The sequence below is a fragment of the Cnephaeus nilssonii genome, assembly GCF_951640355.1.
Source record: "Cnephaeus nilssonii genome assembly, chromosome: X".
Lineage (NCBI taxonomy): Eukaryota > Metazoa > Chordata > Mammalia > Chiroptera > Vespertilionidae > Cnephaeus > Cnephaeus nilssonii.
Genome location: NC_137071.1, coordinates 18043690 through 18067379, shown reverse-complemented (window position 1 = coordinate 18067379; position 23690 = coordinate 18043690). Strand labels below are relative to the sequence as shown.

At 41.0% G+C, this 23690-nt stretch overlaps 1 protein-coding gene across 1 annotated transcript; it reads left to right on the top strand.

Annotated features, from left to right (window-relative positions):
- Positions 1–398: 398 nt before the first annotated feature.
- TASL (TLR adaptor interacting with endolysosomal SLC15A4) lies at positions 399–18731 on the top strand. The gene is made up of 2 exons (XM_079766008.1): positions 399–513; positions 17346–18731. The coding sequence occupies exon 2, from the start codon at positions 17347–17349 to the stop codon at positions 18238–18240; it is 894 nt and encodes a 297-aa protein (XP_079622134.1). The 5' UTR covers positions 399–513; position 17346; the 3' UTR covers positions 18241–18731.
- Positions 18732–23690: the final 4959 nt, after the last annotated feature.

Genomic DNA, 23690 nt, shown 5'->3' with positions numbered 1-23690 from the left:
TTAAGAAATAATACTTCTTAAAAATGATAATTAGTGATAAAACTGAGAACTTTCTAAATTGTATTTGACTTTGGGTCTCTTTTGGGAGAGAGGCCCCAGAGAATTTAGTTATAGGAGTAAATGTACGTTGATAGGGCTCTTATATAATGTGTAGTGATCAACTATTTTAACAAGAGACAGTTTCATAGATAGGTTTCATTTTTTGAAAAAGGGGAAGAAACACCATTCTGTGGCTCGGTTTGGGTTTGTCAGTTATTACCTCCCCCTCCTTTCTGGGACTTCCCACTGTTCTTTAGAACAAATCAGACGAACAAAACCAACTCTTTTTCCATTGGATCAGTCATAAAAAAAGTGGAAATGCAATGAGCAGCTTAGTTTCTTGGCTTTTAGCAGTGAAAGGAATACTCACCAAAGGCTTGCGAACATTTCTGGATAAAGCACTGGCTGGCTTATTCATCTTCGTATGGTCAATCGTGTTTCTGCAGCACCAAAGGAGCAGATTGGTTAGTGAAGGTAAGAAAATGAGGCAACAGGCCCTGTAACTACTAACCTTTTCTTTCATTTCTCTTCTCATACTTAGTTTCTTTAATATCAGAACTCAGGTCCAATCTTATGACATGTAAAATGCTTTTCTAGTTTACCAAATCAGAGGTGAGTGGGAGTTTAAGTAAACATCCAATAATGAGAAATTAAGTCAAACACTTCCTTCTCTTACCTCCTCATGTTCACATTTGGGGCATTGGTAAAATATCCTCCCCCCCCCCCCCACAAAAAAAAAACCCTGATTGATCTGATCAAATATTTGTTGTGTAATTTATTCAGTCCTCATTCACTAATTCCTTCACAGGTTTAACTTCTGTGTTTTTAAAAGAAGGCCAACTGTACTTTCATAAAAGTAAAAAAAATAATTTAAAAGGCTGAAAAACCTAAGCAGAATTTTGCAGAGAGAGCACAACTCTTGAATGGTTACGGTGATGTAATTCTAGAGAGGAATACAATCAATCATATACATTCCAATTGGATTTGACTCTCAGTTATTCATTGTGAGCTTATGATAAGTGTTTTTCTGTGTAGCAGGTCATATTCAAAGTGAATGTGATCTACAGTGATGATGCCTTTATTGTATTTATTTATTTTTATTTTTTTAAATTATTTTTCATTGTTAAAAGTATTACAGATATCTCCCATTTCCCCCCTCTCCCCCCTCCTCCCAGCCCCTACTCACCCAGGTCTTCACTACCCTATTCCTGTGTGGATATATAAGTATATAAGTATATAAGTATATAAGTTCTTTGGTTTATCTCTTCTCGTCCCACCAACCCCAAACCAAGTACGAGGTACATTAGTCTGTTCCATGCCTCCCTGCTCTGGGTCTTACTTTGTTGGTCAATTTATTTTGTTCATTAGATTCCACAAATAAGTGAGATTATGTGATATTTGTCGTTCTCAGGTTGAGTATGGTGCTTTTAGAATTGCCATCTAGGTGATTTGTTGGTATTAAAGACAGTGCTTGTACAGGTGGGCTTTTGTTTGGATTATCTTTACACTTGATCCTACCAAAAAAACTGAGAAACAATTGTTTAAATTATCTTTAGACCTAGTCAAACATACTTTTTCTTGTGCACATCTATCTGTGCTTGAATATAGACCTGGTTTGGCCAGTATATTCATATGGATATTTTCAGAACATTGCTTGCAAAGGTCAGTGTAATAATCTTGCATTTCTGAACTTGAGAAGTTTCTTGAAGGAGTAGAGAATATTTAAAATTGGTGTAAAATATTCTTATTACAATGGTAATTTGGCAGATATACAAAGGTAGTGCACTAATTCTAACAACACTTAGATGCAATGTTTTCAATAGTTATTTCAAGTTACTGAACCATTTCTAATCACATACCTAATGATTATCTTAGATATATGATATTGCCCCTCTATGCTCTTCTCAAACATGATAGAATGTAAATTTGTCTTCAATAGTTGTTAACCCTCACCAAAATTTTGGTGTGCAAAGTTTCAAACCTATATAAAAATGGAAAGGATAGTACAATGAACACCCATATTTATATCATGTAGATTTAAGTAGTTGTAGCTATTTGCCACATTTACATTCTCTCTCTCTCTCTCTCTCTCTCTCTCTCTCTCTCTCTCTCTCTCCACACACACACACACACACACACACACACACACACACACACATATTCACAGCTTTTTCCTGAACTGTTTGAAAGTATATTGTTGCTTTAAGGGCACACGATACCTTCAAATTCTTGAGCAATATATCTCCTACGAAAAAGGGCAGACTTCTACATAATTATAATGCAAAGGAAATTTAACATAAATACAATCCTGTTATAGAACGTAATTCATATTCAAATTTCTCCAATTTTCCACATGTTCTTTAAAGAGTTTTTAAATCCAGGATCCAATGAAATACCTTACAATGCATTTGGTTCAAATGCCTACAACTAAGCAAATGTTAACATTAATTGGCATAATTAATAATATCATGAACAATGATTAACAACTTTAACACCAAAGAAATTTAATACCAGTCAATACTATTATGGTCACATTTCTAATTTTTTTAGTCCTTTCATTTTGTATCAAATATTTAAAAAATAATTTAAAAGATGAACATAAGCTTTAATTTTTCTGTCTGTGAGATGTAAAGACAGAATTTAACAAATCCAAACTATGAAAGAAATATATTTACTAATATTTCTGCACCAAAATTTACATTTTCTGAAATAAGGAAATTTACATATCCAGATAAAGTAGTCATTACCTCTGGTCATAGGACCTAAAAAAATTATTTATTAACATTATCAACATTATTGGTGATGTTAATATGGAAAACAGAGGCCTTTTGACCTATTACCTTAGCCTTCAAATTAGAGTTTCAGAAATTAATTTGTTAAGTAAGAATCACTTCACATTTGATAGAAGAATAGATAATCACAAAGTATATGTTTTGTGAGGAGAATTGAAATATGGATAAGTGATACTTTAGACAAATGATAATGTCAACAAATGCCACAAAAGATGAAATAATAGGGTATAAGACAAGGCATATGATTAAGTGAATGGTTATTTTCAGCTCTAAACAATATGAACTTTAAAAGATAAGCGTAAGGAAATGGCAGGTTGGTGTTGTTCAGGGAGGTCCTTCCTAAAGATACCCTTTGTTTTGGGTAAAGTTCTTATATCAGTTACAAAAAGAAAAAAGAAAAAAAGAGAAAAAAATTAAAACATGTAATACAGATTTGGTTACAGTATTATAACTAGATTATGAACAAAATAATATTCAGGTTTTTCAATGACAACCTTTCAGTGGTGTATCTGCAAAGCCCCCAAATAAAAAAGCTCTTAAAAACATGGGTTGGAATTATAGAATCTAGAATTTAGATTACAAGGGAAATAGGGAATTGGAGAGATGAAATAGAGTATTTTGAGAATGGGGAGTATTAAAAAGACAACATCCCTGATATATCACTACACATAATCTTAACAAGACAGTTTGCTTCACCCTCAAATTTGAGACAAAAAAATAAATTTGCTTACCTGATTGAAAAGTTAATAATAATAATAATAATAATAATAATAATGTATTGAAGAATGTCAGTGGAAACAGTTAATCTCAAACATTGCTGGTGAGAGAATAAATTGGCCCAAGCTACTTGAAAGGCAATTTGCAATAGCTAGGATCTAATAATTCAGCTTTTCCAAAGCGGGCGGGCCTAAGGAAGCATTATGGAAGCATGCACAGTGGTTACACATAATGAAAAAGCAAGAAAAACCCCAATGCCCACTATGAGAAATGATTTAACATAAGCTGTGCCTGTAGATGTATGATTTTGTAACTGTTAAAAGGCAAACCTATATAAGCAGACATGCTGAAAGGTGGGACTCAAATCGCACCCCAACTAGTTAGGCCCAAGATCTTCTATGGAAGAGCAGATGCTGTCTTCCTGTCTTCAGTTCCATAAAACTACATCCTATGATGTGGGAGGCAGCCCCATCCCACTGCCTCCATTATTGTGCGGCCATGGTCTTTTGTGCACCCTTTATCAACCCAGCCTCTCAGATGACCTAGTTTGCATGCACGTAAATTGTGCTTCCAGGGATAGGATGTTCTGCTGCTTATCGCCTCCAACTCCCCCACTTGCTACCGATCCCCAATCTGCCTGCTTTCCTTTTGCTCTTGCCGATTACTCCTTCATTCAGAGGACTGTCCCAATGATTGATTTCACTGTTTAAAGTAGCAGATGATTTTGCTAAAGTTTCACGCAATCCTGGTAAATACAAGGGTTGGCAAAAGTATGTTTACAGTTGTTCATATGAAAAAAGACATGCAGGTTATGCTGACTACAATAGCTTTATTAACTCAAAAGAATATCACAGTGGCACAGTGCCCTTAGGTACGATCTTGTAAGGGCTCAAGTTGCTGGCCTTCATTATGTACACACTGTTGTAGTCTACTTGCTATACTCAAGCACACTTTGGCACATTTATTGTCATCAATTTCTTGACATGCTTCACTTATGCAGCGAATCATATCATCCACCTTATGTGGCTTTTGCGAAAAGATTTTATTTTTGACAACTCTCCAAAGAAGTCCACTGGGGTGAGGTCTGGTGATCGTGGTGGCCATGCCACTGGCCCTCACTGACCTATCCACTTGTTGGGTAATTGTTCATTAGGAAACTCACACACTGTTTCTACACAGTATGGAGGAACTCCGTCTTGTTGAAAGAAGAAGACATCAATATCAGGCTGCCTCTGTGATTGTGGTAAAACACTGGCCCTCAGCATGCTGAGATACAGGTTGTGTGTGATAGTTGTATGGAAAAAATAGGTCTAAGTACCCCTTTACACGAAACACCCACCCAAACTGTAGACCCTGGTTGACTCAACGGTCCTATCATTACATGGGGATTTTCTCCTGAATAGTAGACACAGTTGTGTCAATTTCCAGCACCTGAAAGTTTTAAAAGGCGCTTCGTCGGACCACGCAATTTTATCAGTGATGACATGGCCTTGTCTTCATTCACAACCACTTCGCAAAATTGTAAACTGTAATCCGGATCATCTTCTAATAACCTATGAGGCAATCTTGCCTGACACATTTCCAAACCTAAATATTGCATTAGATGACTCAAAGATCTATGGGAAATGCCTAACTCAATAGAAACTCTTTGTTTTTTGTGTTGTTTGTTTTGTTTTGTTTTTGTGGGGGATGCTCTTTGTAAATGCCTGACTCACTAACATTTCATTTTCCTGGTTGTAATACTGTCCGGTTGACCACTTTTTGAAGCCAGTTTCATCAAATTTATCGCATATTTTGTAAATTGTTTGTCTACTTAATGAAGGTGTATCAAATCGTTCAGCCCATTTTTGTCGAACCTTTTCTGCATTCTCTGTCTTCCAGTACTGTTTACTATTGAGTATCCACTTTTGTTGGTTAAATTGTCAGCCATCATTATCTAAAAGATAAATCATAAGTAAAAATACAGAATAATAATAAGACATACAAATCAATAGTATGGTAATTAATAAATAGATAATACAAGAATAAACTGTTTTGAGTATTCACAACTGTAGACCTACTTTTGCCCACCCCTGTATATTGGGGCAAGGGAGAGAAGAACCAAGAATCTCTTTCTAATTGAAGGACATGGATTCTGTATGAATGGCTAGGGGCTCTGAAATGCTGATATAGGAGATGAGACTTGAAGGATATGGGTAGTGGGACGGGGGATAGATAGGGAACCAGGGTTCTCAGGACAGAAGAAAAAATGCACAAATACCTGGGATGGGCACGAAGTGTGGGAGAAACTGGGAGAAGTTTCTGGATCCTGTGGGGGCAAAGGCAGAGATGAGATTGGGAAGGCAGATAAGGACCATACATCATGAGGACCTAACCTGTATGGACTTTATTCTGGAAGTGATTGGAAGCTGTTAATATTTAAACAGGGCACCTGTAATATTAAATTACTCTGCTTGTAACATTAAGGGTGAGATGATGCCAGGCTATAGCAGTGGAAATGGTTAAGGAAAGTATTCATATGGTTAGATTAAAATACCAAAGGATAGCCTGGCCAATGTGGTTCAGTGGTTGAGTGTTGACCTAGGAACCCAGAGGTCATGATTTGATTCCCGGTCAGGGCACATGCCTGGGTTGTGGGCTCAATCCCCAGTAGGCAGCATGCAGAAGGCAGCTGATCAATGATTCTCTCTCATTATTGATGTTTTTATCTTTCTCCCTCTCCCTTCCTCTCTGAAATCAATAAAAAATTAAAAAACACACCAGAGGTTAAATCATTTGTGTATGTCAAAGATATAAGCATTACTACACGATTGGGTCCCATCTGTAGCCCTGTGGGGTGGGCATTGGCTGTCTTCCTGGAGCTTTTCTTTCTGAACTTCATTGCACCTTCCTTCCTTTATTCAGCAGTTCTGTTGTTATTAAATAGAGTCAGGGTTGCTACCTTTTCCTGGAAGGACTAATTGCTTGTCATGATTGTGATATTTACTGCTCTCAACTGTGCAGTAGTGTGATATGCTTAAAGATCATACCACATGCTTTGGAGTTTGTAAACTTGGACTTGCCTCTTGCCTCTAGTACTTAGTTGCTTTGTGACCTTGAGAAGGTCCTTTGTCATATCCGAATATCAATTTTCTCATTTGGAAAACCCAGATTATGATATACAGGGTGCGGCAAAAGTAGGTTTACAGTTGTGAGTATGCAAAACACAGAGTTTATTCTTGTATTATCATTTATTAATTATTGTATTATTTTCTAGTTGAACAACTATAACCCTACTTTTGCCCAACCCTGTATATCTAACATGAAGAATTGTTGAAAGATTAGGGATAATGTGTGGAAAGCACCTGACGCAATTGCTTTTGTTATTATGCCTATCCAACTTATTGCATCTTTAAAAAAATTATATATATATATATATATATATATATATATATATATATATATTTCAGAAAGGAAGGGAGAAGGAGAGATCAAAACATCAGTAATCAGAGAGAATCATCAATCGGCTGCCTCCTGCATGCCCCCTACTGGCGATCGAGCCCACAACCCAGGCATGTGCCCTGACCAGGAATAACACTGGGACCTCTTGGTTCCTAGGTCGACGCTCAACCACTGAGCCATACTGACCAGGCTGCATCTGCTTTTTGACTTAGGTCTAGGGTAGGGAAGCCATGGCCTATGGGCCAAATTGGCCCTCTGCTTGTTTTTGTAAATAAGGTTTTATTGGAACACAGCCACACCCATTTGTATCATCTATGATGGCTTTCCTGCTATAATGGCAGAATAGTTATAACAGAGACCTAAAATATTAAATACTTGGCCCTTTATTTAAAAGGGTTGCTGATCCCTAACTTAGGTTTTTCCAAAGGTTCCCTTTTATAAAGGTCTTTCCTCTTTAGATTTTTCTCTTGAAATCCATGCTTGTGTTGCTTGGGTGTAAATTAAAAGTGTGGTTATGTGCAGAAGTTGTAACAACAGTTTTCTGAGAAACTATGTAAATGCTAGTGTAGAAGGAAGAATTTATATCGCAGTTTCTTCTGAAACCAAGTAAATGGTTTAACAAAGTGCTGTACTTCAGCACATATTTCTAAGTTGTGAATTTGCACATCAGGTTAATTTTGGTATTCCACTGTCTGGTAATGATTAATGTAGGCTAAATTTGCCTAGAACATTTCATCTGCAAATGTCCTTGGGTTTCTTTTCCTTTACACTTAACCAGTCATGGAGAATTCTAAATATTATTTAGACATTTTATATATATTCCAAATATACATATATAGCTTCTCTATGATGAGAAACAAAAAGTCAAGTGATAAAATATTTTTGAACAACTGAAGTAATCCATTGGGTCAAGTTTTAGTGTCTCAGATGAAATGAAGTCTAATAATGTTAACATTTGCTTGAAATATATATTTTGTAATACCTTTGAAGAGACTGAGTGATATCATAAGAATTTCACAGATAATCACTGAAATGTACTAAGAAAAATGCCAACAATTAATAGAAATAAACCCAAATAACTTTCTCTATTTTTCTATCTTTAGATTTTAGAATGTCATGATGTACAACACTTTTCATTCTAAAGGTGCATGAAAGAGTTTTAATGAAGATTAAATTAGTTAACATCTGTATAATTTTTGTTTATGAGTTTCATCCAATATTCTTCACACAGCTTTCAAACAATCTTTGAAAAGCTGCTTTAGCATACTATCTGCTGCCCTCTGCTGCTAACTTTTCAGAAATGAATTTTGATTCTGAGTAATGCTCACCTAACCCTCTCTCTATTCTCCTAATACAGTCATAAACCCCTGCAACATTAAAGTTTGAGGGGAATCTATAGGTACTTTAATACCACAGGTGAGAATTTAATTTACAGATGAGAACTTGAGTCTCTGAGCGGTTAAGCAACAAGTGAGTGTGGGCTCTATTTTCTGACTACCAGTGCTTGAATGCCTGGTGACTGTGGACATATTACTTAATTTTGACATCTATAAAATGGATATAATAATAGTACCTACATCTTACAATCGTCATGGGGATCCATTGATTTATTACATAAAAAGCAGTTAGGCACAGCTGGTATGGCTCAGCGGTTGAGCATCGACCCATGAACCAGAAGGTCACAGTTTGACTCCCGGTTAGGACACATGCCTGGGTTTCGGGCTTGATCCCCACTAGGGGGTGGACAGGAGGCAGCCAATCAATGATTCTCTATCATCATTGGTTATTTCTATCCCTCTCTCCTCTTCCCTTCCTCTCTCTGAAATAAAAAAAAAACCACACAGATATTTAAAAAAAAATCGCACTTAGGATCATATCAGGGTGGTAGCTAGTACTAATGTTAGCTACAGTATTTTATAAACTTGTCCCTAACTAGACTAGAACCACAGCTAGTGACAAGGTTAGAACTAGAATTCTGGTCCCTTGACTACTAGTTCAATAATTTTCTTTTGCCTTAGTGAATCTCAATACATAACTAAATTTTACCTGTGAATGTGAATTTTTAAAACGTTACCTGTTTAACACATTTGAAGCTCTTGTAGTTTTTACAAAGCTACATGATACCGCAGCTCTTGCTGTCACTCATTTCTCCTTGTACTGTTCAAGGCAGGCTCCCCATAGCAATTATTCCAAACACTCACAGGCTCCACAAGCCCCCAAGATGAAGTCCTACTGCCCACATTTGAGCTGATTTTACTGTTGACTTTAAGTAACCTCTCTAATGAGCTCCCTGCCCACATTGATTGGTTGCCTCCTGCCAGAGCCTCTACCAGGGCCCAGGCTGGGGAGGAGCCTGCAACAGGGTACGTGCCATTGACTGGAATTGAACCCGGGACCCTTTGGTCCGCAGGTAAACGCTCTATCCACTGAGCCAAACTGGCCAGGGTTCTCTCATTCAGTTAGATGTCCAATATTCTTAGTCTCTCAAGTTCATTCCTTCTCTTCTTGTTTTGCTACCTCCCTCCTTGATCCTGTCTCAATCACCCCAGGAGGCTGCTGAATTCATCCCTGCCTAACTTTGCTCTACTTTCAAAATGGGAGTTTGCCTCCTTAGCTCCAATCTTACTTTGCTGAAATTCATCTTGCACTTTACTGATCAATTTCATCATGTCATGAATCAGCTTAGCAAACTGCCAAAGCTTTGTATTGTCTGCAGGGTAAATAGAATGGCCTCAGCCTTGCATGACCCAGTTTATCTCTCTGACCTTATCTCCTTCTCCACCTTCATAGGAATCTTGTTCTTTAGCTTTCAGGTTATCAATCCCTAGACATTAGGACACACTGTCGGCCTTTCCATTATTGGACCTGCCTTGAGCACCATACTTGGTTCCTATTCCATTAGAATAAAAGTACCGCCGAAACCGGTTTGGCTCAGTGGATAGAGCGTCGGCCTGCGGACTGAAAGGTCCCAGGTTCGATTCCGGTCAAGGGCATGTACCTTGGTTGCCGGCACATCCCCAGTGGGGCTTGTGCAAGAGGCAGCTGATGGATGTTTCTCTATCATCGATGTTTCTAACTCTCTATCCCTCTCTCTTCCTCTCTGTGAAAAATCAATAAAATATATTTTAAAAAAAAGTACCAACCAAGTTCTCAGTCAATGACAAATAGGGAAAAGGGCCCATTACTCAAAACAAAGTCCTAGATCCTCTTTCTTCATTGTTGTGAAAGAGTGGAGGTTATTGGAGTATTCATAAACAGTATCCACAATAAAATGTAAGAATTCATTCGGGTTGATTATTTATTATGAAAAGACATAGGATAAATAGTGGGAGATTTGGGATGTGTCTGGAGGGGAACAAGGGGTGATAAAGAGTGATTCTGCAGCCCTAGCCAGCTTGGCTTAGTGGCTAGAGAGCATTGGCCTTCGGACCAAAGGGTCCTGGATTCAATGCTGGTCAAGGGCACGTACTGTGGTTGCAGGCTCCTCTCCGGCCCGGGCCCTGGTCAGGGCATGTGCAGGAGGCAACCAACCGATGTGTTTCTCTCACATCGTTGTTTCTCTCTGTCTTTCCCTCTTTCTTCTACTCTCCCTAAGAATCAATGGAAAAATATCCTCAGGTGAGGATTAACAGCAACAACAAAAATTAAAAAAAAAAGTGATTCTGCAAATTGTAACATTTCAGTAAACATTTCTTAGGTGACCATGATGGTGAAATAACACTTGCATCCCACCCAGACTGGTGTCTATTACTGACCCACATGAGAATGACAACACAGGCCTCTTTACTTTTGTTGACCTTCTCTCTCTCCAAGGCTTTTTTCCCCTTTCTCATTGCCTGTTCAAATTCTTCTTTTTCTTTAAAAGTTTACTATTTACACAATGATCTCTCTTTCTCTTCTTTGCCCTTAGAATATACAATATCTTTAACCACAAACTCAGCTATGCAGGAAATGCTCCTTTCTTTCCCCCTCTTAGTGACTTGAAAAATATTTTCTTTTTAATTCTTATTTTAATTAAAACATTAATCAAAGTTATATACACACAATTTGGGTCAAATAATTCTAAGATGTTTGCAATGAAAAAAATCGACACCCGTTTTTCAGAAGCAACTATTTTAAATCTCCTTTGACTAATTATTTGATTTTATTGCCATTTCTTTTTTTTTAAATATATTTTATTGATTTTTTACAGAGAGGAAGGAAGAGGGATAGAGAGTTAGAAACATCGATGAGAGAGAAACATCGATCAGCTGCCTCCTGCACACCCCCCACTGGGGATGTGCCCGCAACCAAGGTACATGCCCTTGAGCGGAGTTGAACCTGGGACCCTTTAGTCCGCAGGTCGACGCTCTATTCACTGAGCCAAACCTGTTAGGGCTTACTTTAAATAGCATGTATGTGTTGCAACTTTTGGATTTTTCAGTTTTGGGCATTATTTATTGACTTGCCACCACGAAAATAAGGATTTAGTTCTTTTTCTTGCCCGGGCTTTCACCAAGTACATACATTCTTGTCCTGTTCCTCTCACTGTATGGACTGGCTACCCAGTCTGGACATATAGGCAAATGCCCAAGACAATTTTTATTGATATTACATTACTATCAGTGCTAAAACATTATCTTTGTTTCCCAATTTTATTGTCATCTTATGGTTACACTTTAAATTTGATTGGATCAATTTTCAGTGACTTATATATTATTATGACTATGCAAAAGCTATTTACAACTCAGCCATGTAGTGAACCACAGTTTTTAAAAAAATATGCTTTTATTGATTTTTTTTTACAGAGAGAGGAAGGGAGAGGGATAGAGAGATAGAAACATCGATGAGAGAGAAACATCAATCAGCTGCCTCCTGCACACCCCCCTACTGGGGATGTGCCCAAAACCAAGGTACATGCCCTTGACTGGAATTGAACCCGGGACCCTTCAGTCTGCAGGCCAACGCTCTATCCACTGAGACAAACTGGTCAGGGCTGTTCAAGAATTTTTAGACATTGTTACATGATCATCCTGCTTCTCATGTTGTTGTTGAGAAGTCTGAAGATTCTGGTTCTTGGATTTTTTTCCTGAATTTTAAAAATCTCTAGAAACTTATAGTATTTTCACTGGTTCAGGTGTTCTATGTCATTTCACAATAATAATAAGAGGTGTGGTCTATTTTTACCTAATATTTTGAGAACTCATGTCCTTCAGTTCTGGGAAATATTGTTGAATTATTTGAATTTCTCCTCTGTTTACTCTGTCCTTTTTCTGAACTTTCTACTCTTCAGATAACAGATCTCCTGGACTGGTTTTCTAATTTTAACCTTTCTCTACTATTTTCCATCTTATAGTTTTGCTCTACTTTCAAAATGGGAGTTTGCCTCAACTTTACCTTCCAGCCATTCTATTGAGTTTTAAAATTGTATAACATTTTTAATTTTCAAGAACTTCAGAATGTTTTCCAATAGCATCCCATTCATATTTCAAGATTGCAATGTTATCCTTATTGCCTTGAGAATATTAAGGATTGCGGAGCCAAAAAGCTAAATGGGCTCTATTGATTGTGAACTTGAATGAAGGGTGATCTGGGTGCCCCATTTAGTTGGGGGAACCTCTGATGTCAATTGGTCTCAGACGAGTCTGATTCCCCAGAACAGTCTTCACAATATCCTGCCTGGAAGGTGGATGCCCCTCCACCAGCATTCTGAGAGCTAAAGGGAGAGAGAGGTCATGGGTCTCAGCATCTAAATGCGTATGTTTATTTAATCTATTATTGGTTCAGTAGTTCAACCCTCAGCTGGCATCTCATAGCCCAGAAACCTTAAGTTTTCAGAGAATAAATCCCAAGTTTTCCCCTGAGAATGGAGATGGGAGATAGTCACCTGGCTACCTGGAATGAGAGAGAGGATCTGGGTTTGTGACTGCCTTTTCACTAGACTTTCAATTCATCTTTCTTATTTTAGATACACTCCCTTTACCCTACTTCCAAAGGGTATAGGGTGCTACCAATTCTTAGACATTTAGGAAAATTTAAATCAGATTGGCACTTAGGTTTTCCCATGGGTCTTGTAAGACTCAGCCTTTTTACGTCTCCTAAGTCAGTGGTCGGCAAACTCATTAGTCAACAGAGCCAAATATCAACAGTACAACAATTGAAATTTCTTTTGAGAGCCAAATTTTTTAAACTTAAACTTCTTCTAACGCCACTTCTTCAAAATAGACTCGCCCAGGCCGTGGTATTTTGTGGAAGAGCCACACTCAAGGGGCCAAAGAGCCGCATGTGGCTCGTGAGCCGCAGTTTGCCGACCACAGTCCTAAGTCATTAACCTTCGGCCTCCTGCATTCTAGTTCTAAAATGTAATTGCTTTCGTCTCTTCTCCTATTCTCCCTCTTTTTGTGGATTGTATCTTTAAAAAATCACTTACTGTTGTTCTAATGAAGGTTAGGGGGTGGGAAATACATGCATATGCCTAACCAGCTATTTTTCCTGAAAATCTTTGCTTTTCTCTACCTCAATTTGATCTCGTTTTTGAGCTCAGCTTACATTCTCCTGAGTAATCACTGTCAATCAGGATGTCCTCAGTCACTTCAGGGCTCCGTCCTCCTTGGGGTTGCCTCTAAGTTCCAGCTTGCTTACACAGAGCCATAGGGTCAGTTGGGGACATGGGAGTGGGGGGTATCTCTGGTTGTCATCATGTAGTCACACCGGCATCCATGGTAATTTTTCATCCTCCACTTGGCCCCTGTGCAGGAGGCAGCCTATCAGTGACTCTCTCTCATCATTGATGTTTCTTTTTTTTTTTTTGTTTTTTTTTTGTTTTTTTTTTTTAAATTTCTTTATTGATTAAGGTGTCACATATTTGTCCTCATCCCCCCATTCCCATCCCACACCCCTCCCCTTGGATGCCCCAACCCTCTGTTGAACTTAAGCATTGGTTAGGCTCATATGCATGCACACAAGACCTTTGGTTGATCTCTCCCCCCTCCCCCCACCCTCCCCTATCCTTCCTCTGAGGCCCGATAGTCCGATCGATGCCTCCTTGTTTCTGGTTCTGTTCTTGTTCATCAGTCTATGTTGTTCATCATTTCCCCTAGATGAGCGAAATCATGTGTCACTATAGATATACTTATAAGAATTGAATGTGCGACGAGCAATAATAGTTATGCTGACAGGCAAATGAATCAGTCTGTGGTGAGTTTCTTTCTGGACCAACAGTTCTTTTGAGACCCAATATCAATGTCCACCGGTTCCCTATGAGTACATGTCGGCACTGACCCCTCAGCTCTGGATGGTGGACAAATGGTGGTAATGCAGGTCCGACTCCCTCTGGTTTGGTCTCGGCTGGACCCAGGGGCACTGCTTCACCCGGATCCAGGGGCCCACGGCCTCGCCCGGACCCGGGGCCAGGCTCACCCGGATCCAGGGGCCCACGGCCTCGCCCGGACCCGGGGCCCAGGGCTCACCCGGCTCCAGGGGCCCGCGGCCTCGCCCGGACCCGGGGCCCAGGGCTCACCCGGCTCCAGGGGCCCGCGGCCTCGCCCGGACCCGGGGCCCAGGGCTCACCCGGCTCCAGGGGCCCGCGGCCTCGCCCGGACCCGGGGCCCAGGGCTCACCCGGCTCCAGGGGCCCGCGGCCTCGCCCGGACCCGGGGCCCAGGGCTCACCCGGCTCCAGGGGCCCGCGGCCTCGCCCGGACCCGGGGCCCAGGGCTCACCCGGCTCCAGGGGCCCGCGGCCTCGCCCGGACCCGGGGCCCAGGGCTCACCCGGCTCCAGGGGCCCGCGGCCTCGCCCCGACCCGGGGCCCAGGGCTCACCCGGCTCCAGGGGCCCGCGGCCTCGCCCCGACCCGGGGCCCAGGGCTCACCCGGCTCCAGGGGCCCGCGGCCTCGCCCCGACCCGGGGCCCAGGGCTCACCCGGCTCCAGGGGCCCGCGGCCTCGCCCCAACCCGGGGCCCAGGGCTCACCCGGCTCCAGGGGCCCGCGGCCTCGCCCCGACCCGGGGCCCAGGGCTCACCCGATCATTGATGTTTCTATCTCTCTCTCCCTCTCCCTCTCTGAAATCAATTAAAAATATATATGTTATATCAAAGCTCAGGTTATGGTATCTCAAAAGCCATTTCTCTAAAACGATGGTTTCTTCTGAGAGTTTCTGAGGCCAGTTTAGAAACTCAAAAGCTGAAAGTTGGACTTCTGCTCTGGTTTTCTACAATGATGTTCTGAGGCCTTGAAAGGGGAAGGCCTTAGCTGCAGCCTTGGTGGGGGATGGGGTGGTGGGGGGAGGGTTGGGAAATAACTGCCTCACTATAAAGCCTTTTTTTGTAAACTTTTTTGCTCTGTTAATTATCTTCTCATGTACTAGTATATAAAGATTTGCTTTTTCACCTGGATGTTCAGTTTGTCCAGGGCAGAACCACACTTAGGAAAATTTTTCAGAAAAGGAAAACATTTTCTTTATCCTTATAACTGTGTCCAGCATACAAGGACTACTTCATGGATTTGTTGAAGACCTTTAATTTTGTATCATTATGGTACACGACTATACCTGGAATATAAACATTTAAATAATTGATAAATTTGCTGAATATATCTTGGAATAGTTCCAAAAAGAGAAAATAAACATTGGAAATATTACTCTTATACAATTAAAACAATTATATTCATTACTAGAGGCCCAATGCATGAAATTCGTGCAAGAGTAGGCCTTCCTTCCCCTGGCTGCTGGCACCGGCTTCCCTCTGGCACTTGGGACCCAGGCTTCCCTTGCAGCCCCAGCTTCGTCCAGAAGGACAGAAGCACATCCAGAAGGATGTCTGATCTAATTAGCATATTACATTTTTATTATTATAGATATTTGTAATATTTACTTTATACAATTAAAAATTTACTTGGGAAATAACTGCATGAATATAAAAGAGATGCTAATATTGTAAAAAAGGTCCTTTATGTATGGTTCAAATAATCCTTTTCTAATTTGACTTTTCAATGCAGCTTCATGTTGACAGGTCTGTTTCGGAAGCCCAGCTTTCAAGGACAAAGAGGATCAGTTTTCCTTGTTGTCTAGTGCCCAGAGCCAAGAATGTCAGTGTGTTCCTTTTTTAGAAAACGCAGCTGCTGCTTTCTAGCCTATTCTAGCCACTCCAGACTCAGCTGACAACTGCTGGGGGTGGGGAGGGGAGGCGGTTGTAGTGAAAGCCCATGGTCAGGAAATCTCTTTGGTAACTAGGGTAGAGGTAAACACATCAGTTGAGTGCAGAGACATTTCCAGGACTTATTGTGAGAAGTACGTGGGGTAGAGCAAGGAAATTGTCCTGGGCTGCAAAGGTTGGTGAGGCTTCATGGTCCTTCATGATGGGTTGATAGAGAATTAATTTCATACCATGCATTGTTGTCAGTTATTTAATTCAAATTAACAAATATCTTTTGAGTCCCTCCTAAATGCAAACAACTGTGCTAGTTTTAAGGGATAAAATCCAAAGATGGGTAAAATATTGCTCTATTTTCAGTAGAATCTGCCTCATTGTTTTTCTCATAACCCACTGGGTATGTTGTTTTCTCAATTTGCAGCTTCTCAGTCACACTCCATTTCCTCTGGGGCAGGATGCAAATGCTTTTGCTTCACTCCTAAGGCCCTTCATGACCTAATTCCAGCCTATTTTCCCAGACCCTTCTGGTTATGCTCAGCATTTGGTGTATGGTGAATAGGCCACAACACCATATTCTCTTATAACTCTGTGTCTATGGCTGGAACTCTTACTTAGTCTTCACAGTTTAGATGAAATGTCATCTCTGTGACATATAACTCCTTTCCCTTATCCACAGGTGGTGTTAGGGGCTCCTCTTCTTCGCTTCCTTTGTGCCTATCATGATTTGAACCCTCTGTGATATAATATTGGAATTGTTTGCATCTAGTTTATCTTTTCCCATACATATTTTTCCCATACATATTTTATATATAGTTTTATTAATTTAAAGAGGAAGGGAGAAGGAGAGAGATAAAAACATCAATGATGAGAGAGAATCATTGATTGGCTGCCTCATGCACACCCCACACTAGGGATGGAGCCCCCAACCTGGGCATGTGCCCTGACCAGGGATCAAACCATGACCTCCTGATTCATATGTCGACCCTCAACCACCGAGCCAAGCTGGGCGAGCCCATAGTGGAAATTTCTTGAAGGATGGAACTGTGTCCTATTTATCTTTCTATCTCCAGCACATGCCATAGTCTTGGTACAAAGCAGGAACAAAATTAGTAATGGCTTGGTGAATGAATGAAATGACTACTTCCTTTACTTTTTTGGTACATCAACTGTCAATTTAAAAAAATCCAGTCTTCATTTTCCTCATTGTTACTCAACAACTCTCTTTCCAGAATGCTGTCGGAAGGGTACCTCAGTGGACTTGCCTACCGGAATGACATCCCCTGGAGTTGTGAATCTTATAATAAGAACGTGGCTGAGGAAGAGGAAGAAGAGACTAACTCTGCTGCTCTTTGCTATTCCTCTGTGGATGAAACACAAGTCGGAAGTCTCTACCTGAGCTGCAAATCCTCTGGCAAGTTCATTTCTTCAGTACATTCAAGAGAGAGCCAACACAGTAAAAATCAGAGAATCACAGTGCTACAGACAAATCCTAATCCTGTGTTTGAAAGCCCAAACTTGGCTGCAGTTGAAATATGTAGACACCCTAGCAGAGAGACCTACTTGGTTCCACCTTCCTGCAAAAGTATTTGCAAGAATTACAATGACTTACATATTGCAGGGGGCCAGGTGATGGCCATCAATTCAGTGACCAGAGATTTTCTCTGCGAGAGTAGTTTTGAATACGGCCCTTTGCTGAAATCATCTGAGATTCCTTTGCCGATGGAGGATTCCATTTCTACTCAGACCAGTGACTTGCCCCAAAAACCTATCCAGCGGTATTCATCCTACTGGAGAATAACCAGCATCAAGGAGAAAAACAGCCTGCAAATGCAGAAGCCTATTTCTAATGCTGTGCTGAATGAGTATCTGGAACAGAAGGTGGTGGAGTTATATAAACAGTACATTATGGACACCGTGTTTCATGACAGTTCTCCTACCCAGATTCTGGCATCTGAACTCATCATGACAAATGTGGACCAAATTAGCCTCCAAGTGTCGAGAGAGAAGAATCTGGAGACCTCAAAAGCCAGGGATATAGTCATTAACCGCCTATTACAGTTGGTGTCCACTGAGATCAGTACTCCTAGTCTCCATATTTCACAGTATAGCAATGTGAATCCATAATGGAGAGGATGTTTCCATTCCTCTTTGTCAACTTTCACAGCTAAAACAACACTTCATTTATTCTGAGAATGTGGAGGAGGGGTTTGTGAAGGAGTCAAGAGCTAGAGAAGTAAACATTGGCTGGAGGTCAGGTGTGAATTAAGAGGAAATCTCATAATATTACACATGATGAAGGAATGTGGGAAGAGGAGCTATAAAGAGTGCTTTCAAAGCCAGGGTTGTATAGCAACAAAGCAAAAAATAAAAATGATTTAAAAAAAGCAAATGTAGGATTCATTTCAAGGAGTATAGAAATTGATAAAGAAGACAAGCCAAGAAGAACACACATCATGGCAAAAGTAAAAGGCCAAAGGTTTCAGAGTAAAGAGTTAAGAATGTTTGTTAATCATAAAGTCCCCCAAGTTGCTTTTTCTTGAGGGAAATAAACTGTAAAAGGCTGCTATATTTGGGTAGAGAGACAGCCCAGATTGGAGAGGGTGCAGGCTGGGCTGAGGGACACGCCCCCCCCCCCCCCCCCCGTGCACGAATTTCATGCACCGGGCCTCTAGTGTTGTAGGAAATTGGAATTGTGTTTTTATTATCAAATGGAATGGTTACTTAGATAAAGCCACACAACAGCCACTCAAATCTCCTAATTCTGTTTTCTAGTGGAGATGAAATTTCCTAAATGGAAAATATCGCATAGTGAATATTAAACTATTTTGATTTTGCTATGTATGATTTTCTTGGTGACACAAAGTTAGGAATCTTATTTTTTCTCATATTCTTCTCTTCCTTTTTTTTTTTTTTAAATATTTCTTTATTGATTTCAGAGAGGAAGGGAGAAGGAGAGAGAGATAGAAACATCAATGATGAGAGAGAATCATTGATCAGCTGCCTCCTGCACACCCCACACTAGGGATTGAGCTGGCAACCCAAGCATGTGCCCTTGGCTGGAATCGAACCTGGGACCCTTCAGTCCACAGGCTGATGCTCTAGCCACTGAGCCAAGCCGGCTAGGGCTCTTCCTTTTCTTCATGTTCTCTTGACTCTTCTGCAGCCAGGAAGGGGTCTTCTGTATCCTAAAGACAAGGTTGCAAGGTCTAGGGTCCGAAGATATCAAATTCTGTAAATCCATGCACCAGAATGGTGGCTTTGTGAGTGCAGCCCTGCTTTACCTCCTTCCTCTAGTTCAGGGATTGGAAAACTATGGTCATTGGCCAACTCTAGCCTGCCACTTGTTTTTTTTTTTTTTTTTTTTTGGGGGGGGATATAATTGACATATAACATTATATTAGCTCCAGGTATACAACATGATTTAAGCTTTGTATATATTACAAAATGATCACCATAGTAAATCTAGTTACATCATTTTTAAGCTCCCATGAACTAAAAATTTTTAAGCCATTAAAAAAATGGAAAAACCAATCACAATAATATTTTGTGACATGAATAAATTGTGATATTCAAATTCAGTGCCCATAAAAAAGGCTGTATTAGAATATAGCCACACCCATTCAGTTCTGTATTGTCTATGGCTGCTTTCACCCTGGAATGGCAGAGCTGAATACATGTGACAGAGAACAGATGGCCCACCAAAAACTTAAAACACTATGGTCCTTTTACAGAAGAAGTTTGCCCAAACTGCACCACATCAGTGCCTTGCCCATATAACGCTTGCTTTGCTTAATCCAGCTTCTCTGGGGAAAGCTAACTCTGAGATGGAGACTGACAAGCAAGTTTATGGGGGCGTGTTGGGAACAACCTCTGTGATGGAGTGAGGAAAGCAGAAGAGGTTCCCACTGAGGCCTCAGGCCACCTCAGAGGGCTCTGGTGTTGGGTGGGCCTTCAAAATAGACCCAAGGCTTTTGGTTCTTCAGCTTGACAGGAAGGGGGCGTAACCTCAGCTGAGGCAATTCAGTGGAGGGCAAAATTCCCAAAGTAGGAATCAAGTGTGAGTCTTCAGCAGTCAAATTCTGACAGTTGCTGAAGGAATGAGTTCCTCATCCAGAAGGAGGGATCTGTGGAGCAGAACAGCATCCTCTACATTTCTCAGTATTTGTATCTGTAGACTGAATGATTTTTTTAAACAACATATGATATTGTATAAGGAAACCCGATAAATAATTATTCAGAAATGTTAATCACTGTTTAAAATATATCATAATAATGGCTGCTATGTATTAATTACTTGCTATGTGTCTGGCACCAGATAAAGCATTTTGTATGGATTATCTTATATAATTCTCAAAAGAACCTTATGAAGAGAAAGTGCCTATTGTTTGTTTGTGTGTTGTTGTTTTTTTTAACAGAAGAACCAGTTTGGCTCAAGTAAGTTAAGGAGTTTGTCCAGAGGCATACAATGAGGGGTGGAACTGGATTTAAATCTTGTTCCATTTAACTTGAAAATCCTGATTCTTAACCACTACCACCTCCTCTTGTGTTGACCACTATGTTTGCCTCATTAAAGACTGGTTTTCTACTCCAAGGGAAAAGAACTCAATCTCTTTACCATTCTGTTACTTCATTTTTTTCTTTATCGTGTTTTGCTTGATAATATTTATTTGCATATCTTCCCCCCTCCAGAATATAAGCTTTGACTTATTCATTTGTTTCTCCATGTTCCAAACAGCACTTGCACATAGTAGACACCCAATCAATATATGTCAAATGAATAAATAAGTTTTGGTTGTGTGGGGTACTGCATCTGGTGGCCAAAGTGAAATGCCATAATATGAAGAACAAAATTTTTGACTAGAAAAATGTGCTATTGAGAGTTCCTCCTCAAGGAGAAAATTGACTGAATAAGTGAGCTTTAATTTCTTATAGCAAGTTAGTAAATAATAAAATGCATTATAATAAAATATTATCATGGATATTTTTCCTTTTGCTTACTTACTAAGAAATAATTTGTTACAAAGTAGAGACATACCTCAGAGATATTGCAGGTTCAATCCCAGACCACCACAATTAAGTGAATTATAATCTTTTTGCTGGTGGAGGGTCTTGCCTTCAATTCGTAAAAAATACATCTGTGAAGCACAATAAAGTGAAATGCGATAAAATGAGGTGTGCCTGTAGACTGGCTCATTTTTTTCAATGAGCATTTATTTGATGCTGTATTTTTTTAGGGGGGATTTGGAACACTGTGTATTAAACATATGTTGAGAAGATACACCTGTGTGTGTGTACATACACAGAGGAGTAGGCACTGTTCTCTGCAAGCTTACTACACTGAGTGACCAGATTATTATGATCTCTGAATGCATAATAATCTGGCCACTCAGCATATATATATATATATATATATATATATATATATATATATATATACTAGAGGCCTGGTGCATGAAATTTGTGCACAGGGAGGGGGGTGTCCCTCAGCCCACCCTGCACCCTGTCCAATCTGGGACCCCTTGAGGGATTTCCAACTGCCCGTTTAGGCCCGATCCCGGGAGGGCAGTCGGACATCCCTCTCACAATCCAGGACTGCTGGCTCCCAAATGCTCACCTGCCTGCCAGCCTGATTGATGCCTAACTGCTCCCCTGTCAGCCTGATTGCCCCTAACTGCCCTCCCCTGCAGGCCTGGTCACCCCCAACTGCTCTCCCCTGCAGGCCTGGGTCCCCCCCAACTGCCCTTCCCTACAGGCCTGGTTGCCCCCAACTTCCCTCCTCTGCTGGCCTAGTCACCCCTAACTGCCCTCCCCTGCAGACTTGATCGCCCCCAACTGCCCTCCCTTGCAGGCATGGTCCCTCTCAACTGCCCTCCCCTGCTGGCCTGATCACCCACAACTGCCCTCCCTTGCAGGCCTGGTCCCTCCCAACTGCCCTCCCCTGCTGGCCATCTTGTGGCATCCATCTTGTGTCCACATGGGGGCAGCCATCCTTGACCACACGGGAGCAGCCATCTTGTGTTGGAGTGATGGTCAATTTGCATATTACTCTTTTATTAGATAGTATATCAATATATTAGAGGCCTGGTGCATGAATTTGTGCATGGGTGGGGTCCGGCCAGCCTGGCCAGGGGGAGGGGACATGGGTGGTTGGCTGGCCTGCCTGCTGGTTGAACTCCTGGTCGAGGGGACAATTTGCATATTAGCCTTTTATTATATAGGATATACACCAGTGATGGGCAACCTTTTGAGCTTGGTGTGTCAAACTTCGCCAAAAAACTGAGCATAACTTGGGTAGTGTGTCACTTTGAGGAAAAAACATTATTTCGCAAATGTTTCGTCCTCAGGAGCAGCAAATGTTTCATCCTTGGCATGCGGCCGCCTTAGCGGCCGCATGTCATCAAAAATGGCTACGCGTGTCATAGGTTCGCCATCACTGATATACACTGAGTGGCCAGATTATTATGCATTCAGGGATCATAATAATCTGGCCACTCAGTGTATATTGTTGGAGAGACCTAGTAAATAACTAGGGAACTAGTACCAAAGCCACTCAATAAGCAAGAAATTGGCAAAGTGGTACAAACAGGAATACAATTATCAGTGATTGCAACTCAAGGGTGATAAGTGCTGACAAGGAGACATGTTAGGAGGTACTGGAAAGTGGAAGAGCCTAGTGTAGGCAAAGATTCCAAGGAGAAGTGATGGGTTTAATTACTTTTTTTTTCCTTTTTATCATGGATTGGGAGGATAGAGATGTGATATTTCTTTTTCTTTTTAAACATGATTTTATCGATTTTTAGAGAGAGAGGAAGGGAGAGGAATAGATAGAAACATTGATGAGAGAAACATCATCTATCGGATGACTCCTGCACGCCCCCCACTGGGGATTGAGCACAAAACTTGGGCATGTGCCCTGACCCAAAATCGAACTAGGGACCTCCATTCCTGGTGAATGCTCAGCCTGAGCCACACTGGCCAGGTGGGCCTAATTACTCTTGAAGAACAAGATTGGATCTAGGCAGATGGATGGGAGAGGTGTTCTAGGCAGAGGCATAAGAGGGTTTGTATGACAGGTAGATGACTATAATCAGAGCTGAATGAATTAATTGTTATTGCTACTGTAACCAGTTAACACAAAATTAATGGCTTAAAACAACACAAACATTATCTTACAGTAATGGTGGTCAGAAGTCCAAAGTCATCACTGGGCTTAAATCAAGGTGTTGGCAGGGCTGCATTCCTTGTGGAAGTTTTAGTTTTCTTTTTTTTTTTTTCAGTCTGTAGTGAGTTTCTTTCTGGACCAACAGTTCTTTTGAGACCCAATATCAATGTCCACCAGTTCCTTATGAGTACATGTCGGCACTGACCCCTCAGCTCTGGATGGTGGACAAATGGTGGTAATGCAGGTCCGACTCCCTCTGGTTTGGTCTCGGCCGGACCCAGGGGCACGGCCTCACCCAGACCCAGGGGCGCGTGGCCTCACCCGGACCCGGGACCCAGCGTCACCCGGATCCAGGGGTACACGGCCTCACCCGGACCCGGGATCTAGCATCACCCGGACCCAGGGGCGCGTG